This window comes from Heterodontus francisci, chromosome 3 (assembly GCF_036365525.1).
Source record: "Heterodontus francisci isolate sHetFra1 chromosome 3, sHetFra1.hap1, whole genome shotgun sequence".
Taxonomy (NCBI): Eukaryota; Metazoa; Chordata; class Chondrichthyes; order Heterodontiformes; family Heterodontidae; genus Heterodontus; species Heterodontus francisci.
The window spans coordinates 186,740,206-186,762,691 of NC_090373.1; the positions used below are offsets into that span (position 1 = coordinate 186,740,206).

The following is a 22,486-nucleotide window of genomic DNA, read 5'->3' on the forward strand; positions in this document are numbered from 1 at the left end:
TGAGGACACTGACTAATGCTTGGATATAAGTCCACGGGTGCAGAATATGTTCCAGTACTGACCCCATGCTAGTCCTCATGTGTGAATCTGGACAGTGCCTTTTAGCAGGTTATTCACTCCTGCCTACACTCAACATGACATAGTTATATACTGTCACCAAATATTTACAGCACTGAAACAGGCCATTTGGCCCAGCAGATTCATGATGGTGTTTATGCTGTAATCAAGCATAAACACACACTCTTATTCATCGAACCCCATCAGCATATCCTTCTATCCTTTTCTGTCTCATGTGTTTATCTAGTTTTCTCTTAAATACATCTATACTATTCACCTCAACTACTTCCTGTGAATAACGAGTTCCACATTCTAACCACTCTGTGGGTAAAGATGTTTCTCCTGAATTCCTATTGGATTTATCAATGACTAGAGTACATTGATATGGGTACTCTAGCATAGTGGTTATGTTACTAGACTAGTAATTTCATAAGCCTGGGCCAATAAACAATAGGCAAGAGTTCAAATCCCATCACAACAACTGAGGAATTTCAATGCAGTTTAATGAAAAAATCTAAAATGCAAAGCTAATGTTAGTAATGGCAATCTTAAACCTTGCTTGCTGTAGAAGTCTTTTCTCTCTTGGGGTTCATGTGACTTCAGTGGATTCAGAGACTTGTGAGAAAGAGGTGGGAGCAGACAGGAGAGATCTTCTCAGTCCAAGAGCAAGTCGGCACTCTCAGTTCAAACTGTTTGTACAATGCAGAAGACCCCAGCTTGCCAAGAAGGTTAGGCATGTGACTAACTGGACTGATCACGTCTTGGATTGTATCGCCTTAGCATTCTTTGGAATGCTCCTCTTCCACACAATACCTGGTGATCAAGGTCCATTGTAGGTTGAATGTGTCAGGGAATGGTCCTTTGTCCTTCCAATCACTGTCTGTTAATATGCAAGTTTAACAAGCCCTTTCTTCACTCCAGTAATAGTTTAAAACCAAAGTTCATGACAAAATTAATGTGCCTCATTCTTGGCAGGTGGGGGCCCAGCATGACATTTCCACACCCAGTGGAATGAAATAAGATTTGAGAAAGGCACATTTAATTAAAAGGGTCGAGAGAAAATATAACATACAGAAAAAACCCATGCATTACTGCTATTCATTCACAAATCCTAAAACTTATTAAAATTTTCCCTTTTGGCATCCCAATAAACATGTGGTTCTTTGGGGAAGTTTTTCTTCAGTTTGCTCATTTCCGTGGCTGCCAAAGGTCATTGAGATGGTTAGATTTAATTAGCTCTGAGTTAGAACTTTTTTTCAGGAGAGGCAGTCGGGGGCGGGTCTATCCTGAACTCTGTTTCAGTACTTTGCTGAGTCACGCAAAGACTTTTGACTTCAGGGGATGGGTGGTTTGCTTTTTTCTGACAGAGGGGGAGGATTATTTGCTCATCTCTCCTTTGTCCCAGATGACATTCCTGCCTGCAGGTATTTGTGCAGACTCTACTGCACTCCCCTGTGGCACTTCGACAAGTTGATGCATCACCCTCACAGTTTCTCTGCCCCTGAGAAGTCTCTTTTGTCTCTGTAGGTTTCTGTAAATGATGTTAGCAACTCTGGTGGGGTGCTTCTAGTGCCTGCATTTATATAGGAGTATGTGGGGTCTAACTTTTCACATTTTCCGGGGTTTTCATCTGGGATTCCTCTGGGACTTCCTTTAACTTGCCCTCTTGGTCACTATTTCCCCTTCCCTGTCTAACCTTTTGAAACATAGAAACATAGAAAAATAGGAGCAGGAGTAGGCCATTCGGTCCTTTGGGCCTGCTCCGCCATTCAAAAAAGATCATGGCTGATTATCTAATTCAGTACCCTTTTCCGGCTTTCTCCCTGTATCCCTTGATCCCTTCGGCATTAAGAAATATATCTATCTCCCTCTTGAATATATTTAATGAATTGTCCTCCACTGCCTTCTGTGGTGGAGAATTCCACAGGTTCACCACCCTCTGAGTGAAGAAATTTCTCCTCATCTCGGTTCTAAATGGCATACCCCGTATCCTGAGATTGTGACCCCTGGTTCTGGACTCCCCCGCCATCGGGAACATCCTCCCTGCATCTAGCCTGTCTAGTCCTGTTAGAATTTTATAGGTTTCTATGGGATCTCCTCTCATTCTTCTAAACTCTGCTGTATATAGGCCTAGTCAATCCAATCTCTCCTCATACGTCAATCTTGCTCTCTCAGGAATCAGCCTAGTAAATCCTCTTTGCACTCCTTCCGTGGCAACAACATCCTTCCTCAGATAAGGAGACCAAAGCTGCACACAATACTCCAGATGTGGTCTCACCAAGGTCCTGTATAATTGCAGTAAGACATGGTTGCTCCTGTACTCAAATCTCCTTGCAATGAAGGCCAACATACCATTTGCCTTCCTAACTGCTTGCTGCACCTGAATGCTTGCTTTCAGTGGCTGGTGTACAAGGACACCCAGGTCTCGTTGCACCTCCCCCTTTCTCAATCTATCACCATTCAGATATTAATCTGCCTTTCTGTTTTTACAACCAAAGTGGATAACCTCACATTTTTCCACATTATACTGCCTCTGCCATGCATTTGCCCACTCACCCAACTTGTCCAAATCACATTGGAGCCTCTTTGCATCCTCCTCACAGCTCACTTTCCTCCCCAGCTTTGTGTCATCTGCAAACTTGGAAATGTTACATTTAGTTCCCTCACTCATGTCATTAATATATATTATAAATAGCTGGGGTCCAAGCACTGATCCCTGCGGTACACCACTAGTCACTGCCTGCCACCCAGAAAAGGACCAGTTTATTCCTCCTCTCTGTTTCCTGTCTGTCAACCAATTCTCAATGCATGCCAGGATATTACCTCCAATCCCATGTGCTCTAATTTTGGACACTAACCTTTTATGTGGAATCTTATCAAAAGCCTTCTGAAAGTCCAAATACACCATACCAACTCGTTATCCCTTATCTAATCTACTAGTTAGATCCTCAAAAAACTCCAGGAGATTTGTTAAGCATGATTTCCCTTTCGTAAACCCATGCTGACTTTGTCCAATCCCGTTTATACTTTCCAGGTGTTCTGCTATCTTTTGTTTTCTTCTTTGGCCTCCTTATCTCGAGAGACAATGGGTAAGTGCCTGGAGGTGGTCAGTGGTGTGTGGAGCAGCGCCTGGAGTGGCTATCAAGAGTGACAGGCTCTTCCACAGGTGCTGCAGAAAAATTTGTTTGTCGGGGCTGTTACACAGTTGGCTCTCCCCTTGCGCTTTTGTCTTTTTTCCTGCCAACTGCTCAGTCTCTTCGACTCTCCACACTTTAGCCCCGCCTTTATGGCTGCCCGCCAGCTCTGGCGAACGCTGGCAACTGACTCCCACGACTTGTGATCAATGTCACAGGACTTCATGTCGCGTTTGCAGACGTCTTTAAAGTGGAGACATGGACGGCCGGTGGGTCTGGTACCAGTGGCGAGCTCGCTGTACAATGTGTCTTTGGGGATCCTGCCATCTTCCATGCGGCTCACATGGCCAAGCCATCTCAAGCGCCGCTGACTCAGTAGTGTGTATAAGCTGGGGTTGTTGGCCACCTCGAGGACTTCTGTGTTGGAGATACGGTCCTGCCACCTGATGCCATGTATTCCCCAGAGGCAGCGAAGATGGAATGAATTGAGACGTCGCTCTTGGCTGACATACGTTGTCCAGGCCTCGCTGCCATAGAGCAAGGTACTGAGGACACAGGCTTGATACACTCAGACTTTTGTGTTCCATGTCAGTGCGCCATTTTCCCACACTCTCTTGGCCAGTCTGGACATAGCAGTGGAAGCCTTTCCCATGCGCTTGTTGATTTCTGCATCGAGAGACAGGTTACTGGCGATAGTTGAGCCTAGGTAGGTGAAACCTTGAACCACTTCCAGAGCGTGGTCACCAATATTGATAGATGGAGCATTTCTGACGTCTTGCCCCGTGATGTTCGTTTTCTTGAGGCTATTGGTTAGGCCAAATTCATTGCAGTCAGCCGCAAACCTGTCGATGAGACTCTGCAGGCACTCTTCAGTGTGAGGTGTTAAAGCAGCATCGTCAGCAAAGAGGAATTCCCTGATGAGGACTTTCCGTGCTTTGGACTTCGCTCTTAGACGGGCAAGGTTGAACAACCTGGCCCCTGATCTTGTGTGGAGGAAAATTCCTTCTTCTGAAGACTTGAACGCATGTGAAAGCAGCAGGGAGAAGAAAATCCCAAAAAGTGTGGGTGCGAGAACACAGCCCTGTTTCACGCCACTCAGGATAGGAAAGGGGTCTGATGAGGAGCCGCCATGTTGAATTGTGCCTTTCATATTGTCATGGAATGAGGTGATGATACTTAGTAACTTTGGTGGACATCCGATCTTTTCTAGTAGTCTGAAGAGACCACGTCTGCTGACGAGGTCAAAGGCTTTGGTGAGATCAATGAAAGCAATGTAGAGGGGCATCTGTTGTTCGCGGCATTTCTCCTGTATCTGACGAAGGGAGAACAGCATGTCAACGGTCGAGCTCTCTGCACGAAAGCCACACTGTGCCTCAGGGTAGACGCGCTCGGCCAGCTTCTGGAGCCTGTTTAGAGCGACTCGAGCAAAGACTTTCCCAACTATGCTGAGCAGGGAGATTCCACGGTAGTTGTTGCAGTCACCGCGGTCACCTTTGTTTTTATAGAGGGTGATGATATTGGCATCGCGCATGTCCTGAGGTATTGCTCCCTCGTCCCAGCACAGGCATAGCAGTTCATGTAGTACTGAGAGTATAGCAGGCTTGGCACTCTTGATTATTTCAGGAGTAATGCTGTCCTTCCCAGGGACTTTTCCGCTGGCTAGAGAATCAATGGCATCACTGAGTTCCGATTTTGTTGGCTGTACGTCCAGCTCATCCATGACTGGCAGAGACTGGGCTGCATTGAGGGCAGTGTCAATGACAACATTCTCCCTGGAGTACAGTTCTAGGTAGTGCTCAACACAGCGGTCCATTTGTTTGCGTTGGTCAGTGATTATGTCCCCTGATTTAGATTTGAGGGGGGCGATCTTCTTGATGGTTGGCCCAAGAGCACTCTTAATGCCAACATGCATTCCTCTGATGTTTCCGGTGTCTGAGGCCAGCTGAATATGACTGGATAGGTGTTGCCAGTAGCCATTTGCGCAGCGCCTGGCTGTTCTTTGTGCAGTGCTTCTGGCTGCTTTAAGCACTACGGATGTTAACTCGCTGGGGGCTTTCTTGTAGTTCAACAGTGCAATGCGCTTAGCGGCTATGACAGGTTCCAGCTCTTCATTATGAGATTGAAACCAGTCTGCATTTCTCTTCGCACTTTTGTCGTAGGTGTTCAAAGCTGACTCATAGATGGTGTCTCTGATGTGGGCCCACTTGGTCTCAGCATCCCCTGTGGGAGTGTTTTGAAGGGCTGTTACGAGTGAATTTAGAAATTTTTGTAACAGCTGTGGATGAGAAATTCTGATCGTGTTGATGCGCGGGTGGCCCTTCTGCTTGGAATGATGCAACTTCTTTGGTCTGAGTCTAACCTTGCTGCACACCAGGGAGTGGTCGGTGTCGCAGTCCGCACTGTGGAAGCTGCGTGTGATTTGAACACTGCTTAACGAGGCTCGCCTTGTGATGATGAGGTCCAGCTGGTGCCAACGACGTGATCTTGGGTGCCTCCAAGAAACCTGCTGACAGGGTTTCGTGTGAAAGAACGAGTTGGTGATGCAGAGGTTGTGATAGGTACAGAACTCAAGCAGTCTCTGTCCATTCTCATTCATCCTTCCACCGCCATCGCGCCCAAGGCAGGAGGGCCATGAGTCATGGTCGGCCCCACCCCTGGCATTTAAGTCCCCCAGCAGGAATAAGTGTTTGTTGTTGGGGATGCTGCTAATGATGTTATGCAGTTCCTCGTAGAACTGATCTTTAGCTTCAGGTGGGGAGCAGAGTGTTGGAGCATAGATTCTGAGGAGGTGTACTGGACCAGAGGTGGTGAGCAGTTGGATGGACAGTATGCGTTCCGAGCCATTTGAGGGAGGCTCTCTCACGCTGAGCAAGGAGTTTCTTATGGCGAAGCCCACTCCATGCTGTCTTGGTTCTTCAGGATCCCTGCCCTGCCAGAAGAAGGTGTAGTCTTGCTCTGCTCGAGATCCACTCGCGGGGAGGCGTATCTCCTGAAGTGCTGCAATGTCTACATTGAGTCTACTGAGCTCGTTGTTAATGATGGTGGTCCTCCGAGAATCATTGATTTGTGTAAGGTCTTCCGACAGGCCAGGACACATAGTTCTGACGTTCCAGCTTGCAAAGTGAAGGGCTGGTACCTTCTTTCCTTTTTTCGTGTTGTTTGGTGCGGTGTTTCAGTCCACCTTTCGGGCAATGACCCTGAGCTGCAGGCACCCATTGAAGCAGGTAGACTGTGGTGGGACAGAACCTTATTGACCGGGGGCTGCCCGGTTTGAGGCGGGCGGTAGCTGACCAGTGAGGTGCGATGACCTCTCCCACCAACAAAGGCAACCCATGGCGCCCAGTTTCTACGCCAATTTAGCTGGACTTATAACCCGTCACTGCTGCCTTCCGTTGTTTCGGTCACTGTGAGACGACAATGAAGTGACCTCTCCATGGCGCATGCCTGGGCGGATTTATGGAGGTTGAGAGTTGCCCAATCATCAATACCCCCCTCTCGGCCTTTCTGGTGGGGTCCAAAGGAGTGCAGAGCATGACGTTTGGCACCGGTATGGCTGCAGGAACTGCCGGAAACACGCCAAAGGTGACACATGACCGCCTACGGGGTTCCGCTCCAGATTTTCTGTTCGGGTTTACTCCCTTAGCCTTGGTCTCTCCCGAGACACCCACAAGGCAGTGGGGTTGTTACGGCCCCGACACAGGCATAGGATGATGCCGGTGGGAGGAGGGGGTGCGAGGGGGAGGGGTGGAGGGAAGGGGGTGCGAGGGTGAGCTGGGAAGGCGGCTGTAAGAGGGTGGGGGGGGTGCAGGGGCAGGGGGTGCAGGGGGAAGATGGTGCGGGGTGGGGAGGCTGGGACGGGGTTGTGAGGGGGGAGTGGGGTGTGGGGGGGGGGTGAGCTGAGAGAGTGGAGCTGGGAAGGGGAAGGGGGGGTGGAACGGGGGGTAGGGGAAGGGGGGGGGGAAGGGGGTGCAGGTAATAAGCCATTTCCTCAGTCCCCACCATTGACGCCTGGAAATCTCGTCCGCGTCCTTCGGGAGGTGAGCGACATCCTCGGGCGCCAGTACCAGCATTGCCGACAGTGCGCTGCAGATGCTCTCCGTGTCATCTCCCGCGGGCGCTTTAAAGTTGCAGCCGAGGAGCCGTTCGTGGCTTTTTGGGTGTTTGGGGCACCTTTTCGCAAGGCTTTCCTCGGGTCCTGCTGCTCCTTCTTCAATGGACTTACCGCACGCCGTGGCCGCGGACACTCTGGACGGTGAAGACAGCAGGATCGGAGATTAAAGTATCACCAGCTGTACTTTGCAGTTTCATCCAGACTGCGATCAATTTCATTGAGAAACAAAGAGCAGGTATGGCTGGGGGAGGACAGTGGGCCCAGGTAACATAAACTAGCTGTTCGCTTGTAGTTAGGGCTAAAATGAACTGATTAAAGATCCAGGGGAGTTTAAACAGTTTAAAAGGGTAGATTGGGGGAGAAAACGCTAAGAATGGGAGCAGATGGCCATGGACAGAGTTGAGCAGCAAGGGAGCTTCCTCGGGAGCTTACAGCCCAGGAGCCATCTTGCCAGGACCAGTATATAATTCTGCTATCACATCCTTTATAATAAACTCTAGCATTTTCCCCATTACTGATGTAAGGCTAATTGGTCTGTAATTCACTGTTTTTTCTCTCCCTCCTCTTTTAAATCATGGGGTTACATTTGCCACCCTCCAATCTATAGGAACAGCTCCAGAGTCTATAGAATTTTGGAAGATGACCACCAATGACACCATTTCCAGGGACACTTCCTTTAGTACTCTGGGATGTAGATTATCAGGCCCTGGGGATTTGTCAGCCTTTAACCCCATTAATTTCCCTAGCATTTTTTTTTACTAAACTGATTCCCTTCAGTTCCTCCCTCTCATTAGACCCTCGGTTGCCTAACATTTCTGGGAGGTTGTTTGTGTCTTCGTTTGTGAAGACAGAACCAAAGTATGCGTTTAATTGTTCTGCCATTTCTTTGTTCCCCATGATAATTTACCCCAGCCTTGTGCCTGCTTGTCCCCTTTTTGTTCTCGGCGAGGGTCCCTTACGGTTCACCAGCCCTCCGCTGGAGGGTCCTCCTAACACTGGTACAGGACTTAGGGGTGCAGGTTTCACTGTAAGTTGGAGTTTCCCCTTAACCTGGCACATGTGGCAACTCCTGCAGTTTTGGCCAGTCAAACTGCTGTCTTATGCAGGCTTTGGTCTTTCATATACTGGCATGTACAGCCACTGTAGTCTCGTGGGCCCTTCTTAATATTTCTCTCCGGTACCTCTGCAGCACCAATAACTGGTGAATAGCTGACCACTCCTTGTTCTCAGGTCTGTGAGGAGAACTCCATTTCCTCATCAGTACCTCATTTTTTAAACAGTAGCAGTCAGGACTCCCTCTGCTTCACTTTCAGACTGGACAGCCTGTGCTAACTCTAACAATACTGGGTTGGCTCGCTGAGCCTCTCCTCGGGAAAATCCATTTAATTCATTCCTTGGGTCTCCAAAGAAAGTCTCAGACAGACAGACCTGGTCATCTACCTGCAGTGTTAATTCAGTCTCCTCCGGGGAAGCTGGTTTGATCATGGCCTGATCCACTACATATTCAGGGCAAGTGCAGGGGTCCGCCTCCTGCCACGGCCCTGTCTCTCTGACCTCCTGCGGTCTTTCTTTCACTACTGGGGAAACTACCACCTTCGACCCCGCCAGATCATTATCTAGGAGCAGGTCAACCCCGCCAAAGGCAAACTAGGGAGAATCCCTACGGTCTCTGGTCCCGAAACTAGGTCGCACGCCAGGTGACCCAGTGTACAGGTGCAGGCATACACTGCCCTCCAATACCATTCACCACCATTTTGATGTTCACTGCACTCTCTGGGGGAAAGGTCAGGCCTTTTCCCAGTAAAAGGGATCTGGTGGTCCCTGTCTCCCTGAGAATCACTATGGGCTTGCTAGCCTCACTCAAGGCGTATGGGGTTACTTTTCCTTTGAACATAAAACCATATTAACTTTTTCTGCACTCACAGCAGTATGCTTCCTGGATCTCACTCTTACTGCAGCTAAAGCCACAGCTTGTTCTGCTGTGATTTCCATCAGGGTCCCATCTGCACTGAACAGGTGTGCCCTGATAAATCCAACCGGCTTTCCCTTTTGCTTCCAGCAATCAACCTTTAAATGGCCTGCTTTATTACAATGGAAGCACACAGGTCTCCGGGTCTCACTCTTACTGCTCACAGCACCTTCCTTTTTGGCTACAAGAGGGCCCCCTATGTCTCCTGCTTTTCTTTCTCTCCCAGGACTGCTTGGGCTCCTATCATCTTCCCACCCTTTGTCCTTTTTGGATTTGTGGCGGTGATGAGGAAAGGTTCTCCCTTGGGAAAATGACTTCGAAATTAAAGCAAACTCATTGGCCAGAATGGCCGCTTGCCGGGCTCTTTGAACCCACTGCTCCTCTACATGGGTCTTTATGGAGAGTGGGAGAGAGTGTTTAAATTTCTCTAATGGAATTACTTCTCTGAGATTCTCATAGCTGAGCTGTACTTTAAGAGCCCTCAGCCACTGGTCAAAAGCCAGCTGCTTGCTTCTTTCAAACTCCAGATAAGTTTGATTAGCTTGCTTCTTAAGGGTTCTAAACTTTTGGCAATAGGCTTCAGGTACCAGGGCGGCACAGTGGCGCAGTTATGGTTAGCACTGCAGCCTCACAGCTCCAGGGACCCGGGTTCGATTCTGGGTACTGCCTGTGTGGAGTTTGCAAGTTCTCCCTGTGTCTGCGTGGGTTTTCTCCGGGTGCTCCGGTTTCCTCCCACAAGCCAAAAGACTTGCAGGTTGGTAGGTAAATTGGCCATTATAAATTGTCACTAGTATAGGTAGGTGGTAGGGAAATATAGGGACAGGTGGGGATGTTTGGTAGGAATATGGGATTAGTGTAGGATTAGTATAAATGGGTGGTTGATGGTCGGCACAGACTCGGTGGGCCGAAGGGCCTGTTTCAGTGCTGTATCTCTAATCTAAAAAAAATCTAATCATATGCCCCGAGGATAGCACTTTTTGTCAGTTCATAATTTAATGAACTCTCATCTGGTAACAGGGAATAAACTTCATGGGCTTATCCAATTAGCTTGCTTTGTAGTAAAAGAGGCCAGGTCTCATCTGGCCATATTAGCTGCCTTGCTAGTTTCTCAAAAGACACAAAAAATCTTCTACATCTTCCTCATTGAATTTTGGGATTAGTTGAGCTAGTTTTAACAATTCTGTACGCAGCCCTGAATTCTGCTCCTCCATATTGGCCATGCTTTCACTGGGATTACTCTGTCGCCCCCTAGTTAACTCAAGCCACTTCAGCTTTCTTTTTTCACATTCCTGCTGGAATATTCTTTCTCTCTCTCTCCTGCCTTTCATTTTCTTCGCATTCCTTCTGGAAGGCTCTCTCTTTCTCCCTCTCCTGCCTCTCTCTTTCTTCTTCTCTTTCTCTTTTTCTAATTCAAGTTTCCTCTGTTCCAACTGTATCTTTGCTAACAATACCCTGTCGGGATCTGCTTCTAACCCTCTTTCTGCTGCTTCAGATTCAAGGAAAAATGGTTGGCCACTGGACTTAGGAATTCAGACTTCCTAGCCTTGCCACTGACAGTGATCCCACCCTACTCAGCCATTTTCCTCAACTTCTCCATAGACAGTGATTTTAACTTATCCCAAGTTATTTCACCCTGGCTTGGGGAGCCATAGGTTCAAAGTTATCTGTTCCTCTGGTACACTCATCACACATCAAGCCTCAAATTACTCAAAATCCCATACCCCATATCTGAAAGATATCTATCCAATTTACATTTAAATGAATTGATGGTAACTGCTTCCAGTATCTCCTGACGAAGCCAGTTCCATCAATTGACCACTTGTTCACTGAAATATTGCTTCTACAGATTAGTTTTCAATTTACTCCCCCACTCCCATTTAAATGAAGGGCATCTATTTGTAATTAGGTAAATACATGGTATGTGCTCTGCACTCTTTATTTACTTGTTCTAAGCCAAATAAACTGGCTGTTGCTTTATAGCTTTCGAATCAATCTGATCGAGTGTATATTCAATCCATGTACCGAGGTTGAGGAAAATCACATGCACCACATGTCACTTTCCAATAAGCCAGCATATACGGGAAAGAGTACTTTGTCAAACCTCTGGACCACACTATTGATTACCTAGATATTGGGGTGATTAAAGGTACACTCCAGTTTGTTGGGAACTTGAGGATCACTTATGGAATGTCAGTAATGCTGAACCTAAGTGGAATATAGAGCATAATAACCAAAAAATGTAACAACCTGCTCTAGTAATTTATCAGCCTTAAATGATACTCCAGGACATTAGCAGATCGAGTGTGTTTAGCAGAGTGAATCAGTTACCACTTCACTAAAATAGCTGAAAGGAATCTCAGACAAACCAACATAGCATTCATCTATTATAAAAACAGAAAGTGCTGGAAATACTCAGCAGGTCTGGCTGCATCTGTGGAGAGAGAAACAGAGTTAACTTTTCAGGTCTATAAGAACACAAAGATAGGTAGGAACATAACTTGTGAAGAGGATATAAGGGGGCTACAAAGGGATATAGATAGGTTAAGTGAGTGGTCAAAGACCTGGCAAATGGAGTGTAATGTGGGAAAGTGGGAAATTGTTCACTTTGGCAGGAAGAATAAAAAAGAAGCATATTATCTAAATGGTGAGAGATTGCAGAGCTCTGAGATGCAGAGGGATCTGGGTGTCCTAGTGCATGAATCGCAAAAGGTTAGTATGCAGGTACAGCAAGTAATTAGGAAAGCTAATAGAATGTTAGTGTTTATCGTGAGGGGAATTGAATACAAAAGTAGGGAGGTTATGCTTCAGCTCTACAGAGCATTGGTGAGACCACATCTGGAGTACCGTGTACAGTATTGGTCTCCTTATTTAAGGAAGGATGTAAATGCGTTGGAGGCAGTCCAGAGAAGGTTTACTGGACTAATACCTGGAATGGGTGAGCTGTCTTACGAGGAAAGATTAGTCAGGCTAGGATTGTATCCGCTGAAATTTAGAAGAGTAAGAGGCGACTTAATTGAAACATATACGATCCTGAGGGGTCTTGACAGGGTGGATGTGGAAAGGATGTTTCCCCCTTGTGGGAGAATCTAGAACTAGAGGTCACTGTTTAAAAATGCTCTTCCTCAAAAGGCGGTGGAAGCAGAGTCTTTGAATATTTTTAAGGCAGCGGTAGATAGATTCTTGTTAAGCAAAGAGGTGGAAGGTTGTCGGGGTAGGTGGAAATTTGGAGTAATCAATTCAGCCATGAACCTATTGAATGGTGGAGCAGGCTCGAAGGGCCGAGTGGCCTACTCCTGCTCCTAATCCATATGTTCATAACACCTGAAGAAAAATCACAGACCCGAAACATTAACTCTGTTTCTCTCTCCACAGATGCTGCCAGACCTGTGGAGTATTTCCAGCGCTTTCAGTTTCTATTTCAGATTTCCAGCATCTGCAGTATTTTGCTTTTATTCATCTAGTATAATCCTGGGGTGTAAATCTAGGGCCTTGAGCAGGGGACGAACTTCACCAGGGTTTCTCCAACTCGTCTGCTGGTGAAAGGGCTGTGGAAACCTCAGACCAATCAGGTAACTGACTACATTTTCCAGTGTTTCCCATGACTCTTATGCTGATGGATGTACAGGAAAATCCCAGCAGAACTGTGAGCTTCCCCCACCCCCACCGCTGCTCCCGCCCCCGCCTCCGCCCCCGGTAGAGCTTAGACTCAATATTTAAACTATCGCAGTTTCATAAGGCTGTTTATACCGGATTGATGTAAGCTGAAGACATAATCGATTTTTTTTTTCCTTTCAGCCATCGAGCTGCTGTGGTGGAAGAGGGAGAGAAAACGGCTGCTGCAAAGAACAAACAGGATTTAGTCAAGCAAGTGTTAATAAATCTGATTATCCTAAAATCAGTTTGCTGATGTTACTTCTGTAGATGTTCCTGCATGTGCTTGTATGCACTTCTGTGCATTTCTTCCCATGTGTGTGTATTTAATGGTAGATTAGCAGTTACAGTATGTGTGTGTGTGTTTAGAGTCATAGAGTAATACAGCACAGAAACAGGCCATTCGACCATCGTGTCTGTGCTGGCCATCAAGCACCTATCTATTCCAATCCCGTTTTTCAGCACTTGGCCCGTAGCCTTGTATGCTATTTCAAGTGCTCATCTAAATACTTCTTAAATGTTGTGAGGGTCCTACCTCTACCACCCCTTCAGGCACTGGGTTCCAGATTCCAACCACCCTCTGGGTGAAAACATTTTTCCTCAAATCCCCCCTAACCTCCTGCCCCTTACCTTAAATCTATGCCCCCTGGTTATCTGGTTATTGATCCCTCTGCTAAGGGAAAAAGTTTCTTCCTATCTATCCTATCAATGCCCCTCATAATTTTGTATACCTCAATCAGGTCCCCCCTCAGTCTTCTCTGCTCTAAGGAAAACAACCCTATCCTATCCAGTCTCTCTTCATAGCTGAAATGCTCCAGCCCAGGCAACATCCTGGTGAATCTCCTCTGTACCCTCTCCAGTGCAATCACATCCTTTCTATAGTGTGGTGATCAGAACTGCACACAGTACTCCAGCTGTGGCCTAACTAGCGTTTTATACAGCTCCATCATAACCTCCCTGCTCTTATATTCTATGCCTCGGCTAATAAAGGCAAGTATCCCATATGCCTTCCTAACCACCTTATCTAACTGTGCTGCTGCCTTCAGTGATCTATGGACAAGTGCACCAAGGTCACTCTGACCCTCTGTACTTCCTAGGGTCCCAATCTCCCATGTGGGACCTTATCAATAGCCTTACTGAAGTCCATGTAGACTACATCAACTGTTTTACCCTCATCTACACATCTAGTCACCGCCTCGCAAAATTCAATCAAGTTTGTTAGACACAATCTCCCCCTGACAAAGCCATGCTGACTATCTCTGATTAATCCCTGCTTCTCCAAGTGGAGATTAATCCTGTCCCTCAGAAGTTTTTCCAATAGTTTCCCTACCACTGATGTTTGACTCACCGGCCTGTAATTACTTGGTTTATCCCTGCTACCCTTCTTGAATAATGGTACCACATTCGCTGTCCTCCAATCCTCTGGTACCTCTCCAGTGGCCAGAGAGGATTTGAAAATTTGTCAGATTGTCTTGCTAACTCCTCCCTTTCCTCACATAACAGCCTGGGATACATCTCATCTGGGCCTGGGGATTTATCCACTTTTAAGCCCGCTAAAACAGCTAATACTTACTTTATTTAGAGATACAGCACTGAAACAGATCCTTCGAGTCTGTGTTGATCATCAACCACCCATTTATACTAATCCTATATTCCTACCACCTACCTATACTAGGAGCAATTTATCATGGCCAATTTACCTATTAACCTGCAAGTCTTTGGCTGTGGGAGGAAACCAGAGCACCTGGCGAAAACCCACACAGTCACAGGGATAACTTGCAAACTCCGCACAGGCAGTAGCCAGAATCGAACCCGGGTCACTGGAGCTGTGAGGCTGCGGTGCTAACCACTACGCCACTGTGCCACCCTTTCAATGCTAATATGTTCAAGTATATCACAATCCCCCTCCCTGAGCTCTACACCTACATCGTCCTTCTCCTTAGTGAACACAGATGAAAAGTAATCATTTAAACCCTCACATAAAAACAAGAAATGCTGGCAATACTCAACAGGTCTGGCAGCATCTGTGGAGAGAGAAGCAGAGTTAACGTTTTGGGTCAGTGACCCTTCTTCGGACCCTTCAGTTCCGACTTCAGGGCGGCACAGTGGTTAGCACCGCAACCTCACAGCTCCAGCAACCCGGGTTCAATTCTGGGTACTGCCTGTGTGGAGTTTGCAAGTTCTCCCTGTGTCTGCGTGGGTTTCCTCCGGGTGCTCCGGTTTCTTCCCACAGCCAAAAGATTTGCAGGTTGATAGGTGAATTGGCCATTATAAAAATTGTCACTAGTGGTAGGGGAATATAGGGACAGGTGAGGATGTGGTAGGAATATAGAATTAGTGTAGGATTAGTATAAATAAATGGGTGGTTAATGGTCGTCACAGACTCAGTGGGCCGAAGGGCCTGTTTCAGTGCTGTATCTCTAAATCTAAATCTCTATATCCCATGACATCCAGGGTTCCCTGGACTTGTTGGTCCTACCCTTCATCTTTACGGGAATAAGTTGGCTCTGAACTCTCACTATTTGCTGTTTTATCAGATTGAAATTGGCCTTCCCCCAATTCAGTACCTTTATTTCCGGTCCATCTTTGTCCTTTTACAGAGCTATGGTCACTATCCCTGAAATGCTCCCCCACTGACACTTCTACCACTTGTCTGGCTTCATTCCCCAGGATCAGGTCCAGTACCACCTCTTCACTTGTAGGACTTTTACACGCTGGCTCAAAAAGCTCTCCTGTATTCACTTTAAGAATTCCACCCCCTTTAAGCCTTATCCCAATTGATATTGGGGAAGTTGAAATCCCCTACCATTATTACCCCATTAATTTTACCCCTCTCTGAGATTTGCCTACATATCTGCTCCTCTATCTCTCCCTGACTGTTTGGTGGCCTGCAGTATACTCCCAGCCAAGTGATTTCCCCCTTTTTCTTTTTAAGTTCTACCCATATGGCCTCATTTGAGGAAACTTCTAAGATGTCATCCCTCCGTACTGCTGTAATTGACTGCTATCAACACTGCAATGCCACCTCCTCTTTTACACCCCCCCTGTCACTCCTGAAGATTCTATACCCTGGAATATTGAGCTGTCAGTCCTGCCCTTTCTTCAACCATGTCTCTGCGACAGCAATAATATCATATTCCCATGTGTTAATCACTGCCCTCAATTCATCTGCCTTATTAGTAAGACTCCTTGTGTTAAAATAGATACAATCCAGCCTTGCAATTTTCACTTGTGCCTTAACAGGTTTATATTTGTTCTGCCTTCCAGACTGACTCAGTTTCTCTTCTATATTTGACTGCACCATCCCATACTGTACCTCCACTCTGTATCCCATCCCCCTGCCAAATTAGTTTAAACACCGCACCCCCCCCCCCCACCCCGCCAACAGCACTAGCAAACCTCCCAGCAAGAATGTTGGTCCCATTCTGGTTCAGGTGCAACCCGTCCAACTTGTACAGGTCCCACCTTTGCCAGAAACAGACCCAGTGATCCAGGAATCGAAAGCCCTCCCTCCTGCACCATGTCTTCAGCCACGCATTCATCTGCTCTATCCTCCTATTCCTATACTCATTAGCATGTTGCTGAATCTTTGAGGTCCTGCTTTTTAATCTGCTACCTAGCTCCCTAAATTCTTGTTGCAGGACCTCATCCCTCTTTCTACCTGTGTCGTTGGTACCAATGTGTACCATGACCGCTGACTGTTCACCCTCCCCCTTCAGAATGTAGATATATATAATGATAGATTAGTAGTTACAAGATGTGTATGTGTGTATATACAATGGTAGATTAGTAGTTACAGGATTTTTTTTATTCATTCATGGGATGTGAGCGTCACTGGCTAAGCCGACATTTATTGCCCATCCCTAATTGCCCTTGAGAAGGTGGTTGTGAGCTGCCTTCTTGAACCGCTGCAGTGCATGGGAGGTAGGTACAGTGCTGTTAGGAAGGGAGTTCCAGGATTCTGACCCAGCAACAGTGAAGGAACGGCAATATAGTTCCAAGTCAGGATGGTGTATGACTTGGAGGGGAACTTGCAGGTGGTGGTGTTCCCATGCATTTGCTGCCCTTGTTCTTCTCGTTGGTAGAGGTCACGGGTTTGGAAGGTGCTGTCTAAGGATCCTTGGTGCATTGCTGCAGTGCATCTTGTAGATGGTACACACTGCTACCACTGTGCATCGGTGGTGGAGGGAGTGAATGTTTGTGGATGGGGTGCCAATCAAGCAGGCTGCTTTGTCCTGGATGGTGTCGAGCTTCCTGAGTATTGGAGCTGCACCCATCCGGGCAAGTGAAGAGTATTCTATCACACTCCTGACTTGTGCCTTGTAAATAGTGGATAGGCTTTGGGGAGTCAGGAGGTGAGTTACTCACCGCAGGATTCCTAGCCTCTGACCTGCTCTTGTAGTTACGATATTTATATGGCTACTCCAGTTCAGTTTCTGGTCAATGGTAGCCCCTAGGATGTTGATAGTGGGGGATTCAGCGATGATAATGCCATTGAATGTCAAGGGGAGATTCTCTCTTATTGGAGATGGTCATTGCCCATCACTTGTGTGGCGCAAATGTTACTTGCCACTTATCAGCCCAAGCCTGATATTGTCCAGGTCGTGCTGCATTTCTACACTGACTGCTTCGGTATCTGAGGAGTTGCGAATGGTGCTGAACATTGTGCAATCATCAGCGAACATCCCCATTTCTGACCTTATGATTGAAGGAAGGCCATTGATGAAGCAGCTGAAGATGGTTGGGCCTCGGACACTACCCTGAGGAGCTCCTGCAGTGATGTCCTGGAGCTCAGACGATTGACCTCCAACAACCACAACCATCTTCCTTTGTGCTAGGTATGACTCCAACCAGTGGAGAGTTTTCCCCCTGATTCCCATTGACTTCAGTTTTGCTAGGGCTCCTTGATGCCATACTCAGTCAAATGCTGCCTTGATGTCAAGGGCAGTCACTCTCACCTCACCTCTTGAGTGCAACTCTTTTGTCCATGTTTGAACCAAGGCTGTAATGAGGTCAGGACCTGAGTGGCCCAAACTGAACGTCACTGAGCAGCTTATTGCTAAGCAAGTGCTGCTTTATAGCACTGTCAATGACTCCTTCTATCACTTCGCTGATGATTGAGAGTAGGCTGATGGGGCAGTAATTGGCCAGGTTGGACTTATCCTGTTTTTTGTGTACAGAACGTACCTGGGCAAATTTCCACACTGCAGGGTAGATGCCAGTGTTGTAGCTGTACTGGAACAGCTTGTCCAGGGGCACGGCAAGTGCTGGAGCACAGGTCTTCAGTGCTATTGCCGGAAAATTGTCAGGGCCATAGCTTTTGCAGTATGTATGGGTGTGTGTATACAATGGTAGATTAGTAGTCACAGGATGTGTGTGTATATATAGACAATGGTAGATTAGTAGTTACAGTATGTGTGTGTATATATATATACAACGGTAGATTAGTAGTTACAGTCTGTGTGTGTGTAGATACAATGGTAGATTAATAGTGACAGGATGTGTATTGTATGTGTGTATACAATGGTAGATTAGTCATTTCAGTGTGTATTGTACCTGCGTATACAATGGTAGATTAGTTGTTGCAGTATGTGCATTGTACGTGTGGAAATGATGGTAAATTAGTCGTTACAGTGTGTGTATTGTACGTGTGTGTACGATGATAGATTAGTCATTACAGTGTGTGTATTGTACGTGTGTTTATGATGATAGATTAGTCTTTTTTTTTCGATCTTCCTATGCAGCCATGCTCTGTCTGAATAGAGACAAGCTCCCTGCTGGAGTGCAGCTTATTTATCAAATGGACGGTAACCTATTTAATCTCAGACGATCCAATCAAAAATAAGACCACCCTGACTTCAGTCATTGAGCTCCAAAACACTGATGATGCTGCAGTAAGTGATGTGTCAGAAACGTTTCTTCAGAGAATCATCAACCTGTTTACTGAGGCTTACGAGAAGATGGAACTTACACTGAACATTCAGAAGACTACAGTCCTCCATCAACAAGCTCCAAATGCACATGCCCCAGCCCCATTGATTAGGATTCATGATGAGTGCCTGGAAAATGTGGATACTGGAAACTTCCAGTATCTTGGAAGTTATCTTTCACAGAACGCTGACATTGATGAAGAAATCCAGCATTGCCTGAAATCTGCTAGAGCAGCCTTTGGCCATCTCAGGAAGGGAGTGTTTGGAAGATCGTGACATCAAAAGTGAAACCAAGCTCATGGTCCACCATGCGGTCGTGACCCCTACTTTACAGTACAGGACTGAAACATGGACAACGTACAGGAGGCACCTCAAAGCACTGCAGTTATTTCATCAACGCTGCCTGCGGAAGATCCAACATATCAAGTGGGAGGACAGGTGCACCAACATCAGTGCCCTCTCACAAGCAGGCACCACAAGCATCGAGCCTATGATTATCCACCATCAGCTTCATTGGGTTGGTCATATATTTTGGATGTCAGATACCAGCCTCCTAAAGCAGGTCTTCTTCTCCCAGCTCACTCAGGGCAGGCACACTAGAGGAGGACAAAAGAAACGCTTCAAGGATGTGCTGAAATCTAACATGACGAAATGCAACATTGACATCAACTCCTTGGAGAAAATTGCCCTGGAATGAGCCAGATGGAGGCAGAGTCTGTGGGAAGGATCCCAACGTTTTGAGAACCAACAATGACAAAATGAAAAGGAAAAGTGAGAGCAGTGAAAAGAACTGCTAACCCAGACTAAATATATATGACCCGACATACCAGTTAACAACAAATGCCTTATGTGCCATAAAGTCAGTAGATCCCGAATTGGCCTCATCAGCCATCTTTGGACTCACGGATGACAATCATCCTCACCTGCAAGGGTTAGCCAATAATAGGACAGTAGATTTGTAGTTGGAGTGTGCGTTATCTGTGTATATGATGCTAGATTAGTGGTTACAGTGTGTGTGTTGTGCTGTGTGTGTATACACAAAGGGATATGGTAAACTAGTGGTTATTGGACTGCACGAGCAACCTTGATGTCCTGAGCTTAATTCCCACCATGGCAGGTAATGAAACTGAGTTTGTGAGCCAGCGATAGAGAACTGAAATTGAGAAGAGGGGTTTCAGTTAAAAAGATTCCAACCACAGCCAGCCAGCTATAAAATCATCGAGTGTTGCAATGCAGATAGATGCCATTTGGTCCATCGTGTATGCGCTGGCTCTTTGAAAGCATTATCCAACTATTCCCAGCCCCCTGCTCTTTACCCATAGACCTTCAATTATATATCCAATTCCCTTTTGAAAGTTATTACTGAATCTGCTTCCACTGCCCTTTCAGGCAGCGCGTTCCAGATCACACCAATACACTGTATAAAACATTTTAGAACTGATTTCAAATTCACAAACAGTCATGGTAGGAATTGAACTCCTGTCATCTAGATTACCAGTTTACTAACAAAACTAATCTACCACAGCAACATTTCCTCATATTTAACTGTGATTTTTGACTATATATTTGCCAGTATTGAAGTAGGGTTGATCCAGTGGACCTCAGATTGGACAATCTATAAACCATTTTATTAAGCAAATTAGAGTCTGGATTGGTTCTTCAATGGGTATTGTCTTTACCGTGAGTGTTTGATTAAATGCCTCCCTGCAATTTTTGGTTTGTTTATTCAGTAGTCTCAATGGCATCATGGTCATAATGCTATATTCTGTTAATCACTGATAATTTTAAAGGGCTACTGCCCCCAACTGAAATAAATTATTTTGTCAAACCCTTCACCATTTTGTCTACTAATCTGCAATGTGAATGTGCAAGATACATGAGGAATACAGCACCTCTTTACTTGCCCATAATGCTATTGCAGTTAAATTGGTCCACAGCTTTGCTGGCCCTTCTCCAACCAACAACAACCCCCACCCAAAAAAAGATGTTGTCAAACTCTTTTGCCATGTAGACTGTGTTCACCTAAGTAAGTGAAGGATGGTTTCCAGGTAAAAATTGCTTATGGTTTGTGTAATGAGTTCTTTTATGTTGTCTGATGCAACATAAATGAGATGCGTGGAGGCCAGTTGTTGAAGAACTGTAGTCACATGACTACGTCTTGGTACTTAGCTCATTAGCATACTAAGATTTTAAAAGGATATCACTCTTAAAGGCAATCATACAACAGTGTGGGGTCAGGTTCCCTGGTTAAAGTACATCCTGAGAGTGACAAATAAACCTTGCTGTTCTTTGCAGACATCGCCGAGACTCTTCGACCCATCGAAGTTTAAGCCTCTGGACCCCACTCAGGAGCCGATCTTCCCCCCAGAACTCCTGGTAGGTGCAGGTCAATGCAATAGTCCTCCTACAGAAAGATACGTCCCAATGGCTGAAGCGAGGCATCGCAGATTAACCCTTCTCCCAGTGCTCACTGACCTACCGTGGGTCCCGACCCAGCAACGTCTCAATTTTAATATCCTTGTTTTCAAATTGCTCCGTGGTTTTTCCCCTTGCCTATCTCTGTAATCTCCGAAATTCTTGTGCTTTTCCAGCTCTGGCCTGTGATGCATCCTGAGTTTCTTCATTCCACAATTGGTGGCCATGCCTTTGGCCTTCTCGGCCCCTAAGCTCTAGAATTCCCTCCCTAAACCTCTCCGCCTCTCTTTCCTCCTTTAAGATGCGCCTTAAAACCTAACCCTTTGACCAAACCTTCGGTCGCCTTTCCTAATATCAACTTATGTGGCTGGGCATCAAATTTTGCTTGATAATCGTTCAAATTGTTAAGTGCACCGGGACATTTTACTGCATTAAAGAAGCGATATCAATGCAGATTGTCATTGTTGTTGTTGTCCATTAAACCCATTTTGCTTTTTCCTGACTCTTTCGAGCAGTTTTCCAGCAGATGCAACTTAAAAAAGCTGCAGTAAAACGGTTCAAGGTGACACAAACATAGGGGTCTTCGTGGCCCTATTTCCACTCAGTTGAACTCTCACCTGCACGTTCGACCAAGTCTTTATAAATCACTGGTTCGGCCTCAGTTGCAGCATTGTGTCCAATGCTGGGCATCAGCCTTCAGGATGGACTGGAATTGGAATAGGCAGCGTAAAATGGGCAACAGTAAAGCAACGGGTTCTTATAGGTTTTCTCTCAATGGAAAAGAAAATCAGGCCAGGTGTAAAACAGACTGCTGATTTACTAGAGCCAGGTCCTGCTTTGGTGTGACGTCCCAGGACCAATGTCTGGGGTAGATACGAACCTCGTGCAGACTTTGTGATGAAGTGGGAGTAGGGGCATGCCTGGCCTCTCTCCCTACTTTCCTCTCTCTCCACCCACGAGGCACCCAGACAAGTGGCACCCCCCCAAAAAAAAAAATGTGGTCAGGTTTGCTCTGATACCCTCTGAAGACCTGAGGTGCTAGGGGGTTCCTGAAGAAAGACAGAGGAATTTCTCTCCCGTGGCAATCTGAGTGGGGTATCTGGGACTTTGCTGCTGCTCCTCCCCAGTTGTGGCCTTTCCGGTCTGCAGCTGCAAACCTGCTACCACTACCTCCCCAATTCCAGTGCAAGGATATGGACACTCAGGCCTGCATGACCCA

At 46.4% G+C, this 22,486-nt stretch overlaps 1 protein-coding gene across 3 annotated transcripts in view; it reads left to right on the top strand.

Moving 5' to 3' along the window:
• The window catches only part of LOC137365127 (xanthine dehydrogenase/oxidase-like), a 151,290-nt gene that overhangs the window by 44,394 nt on the left and 84,410 nt on the right, over positions 1–22,486 (top strand). For all 3 annotated transcript variants that reach the window (XM_068027904.1, XM_068027903.1, XM_068027905.1), the window contains exons 8-9: positions 13,067–13,135; positions 21,148–21,228. In XM_068027904.1, the coding sequence (XP_067884005.1) occupies positions 13,067–13,135; positions 21,148–21,228 (150 nt within the window). The remainder of the gene's footprint in view (positions 1–13,066; positions 13,136–21,147; positions 21,229–22,486) is intronic.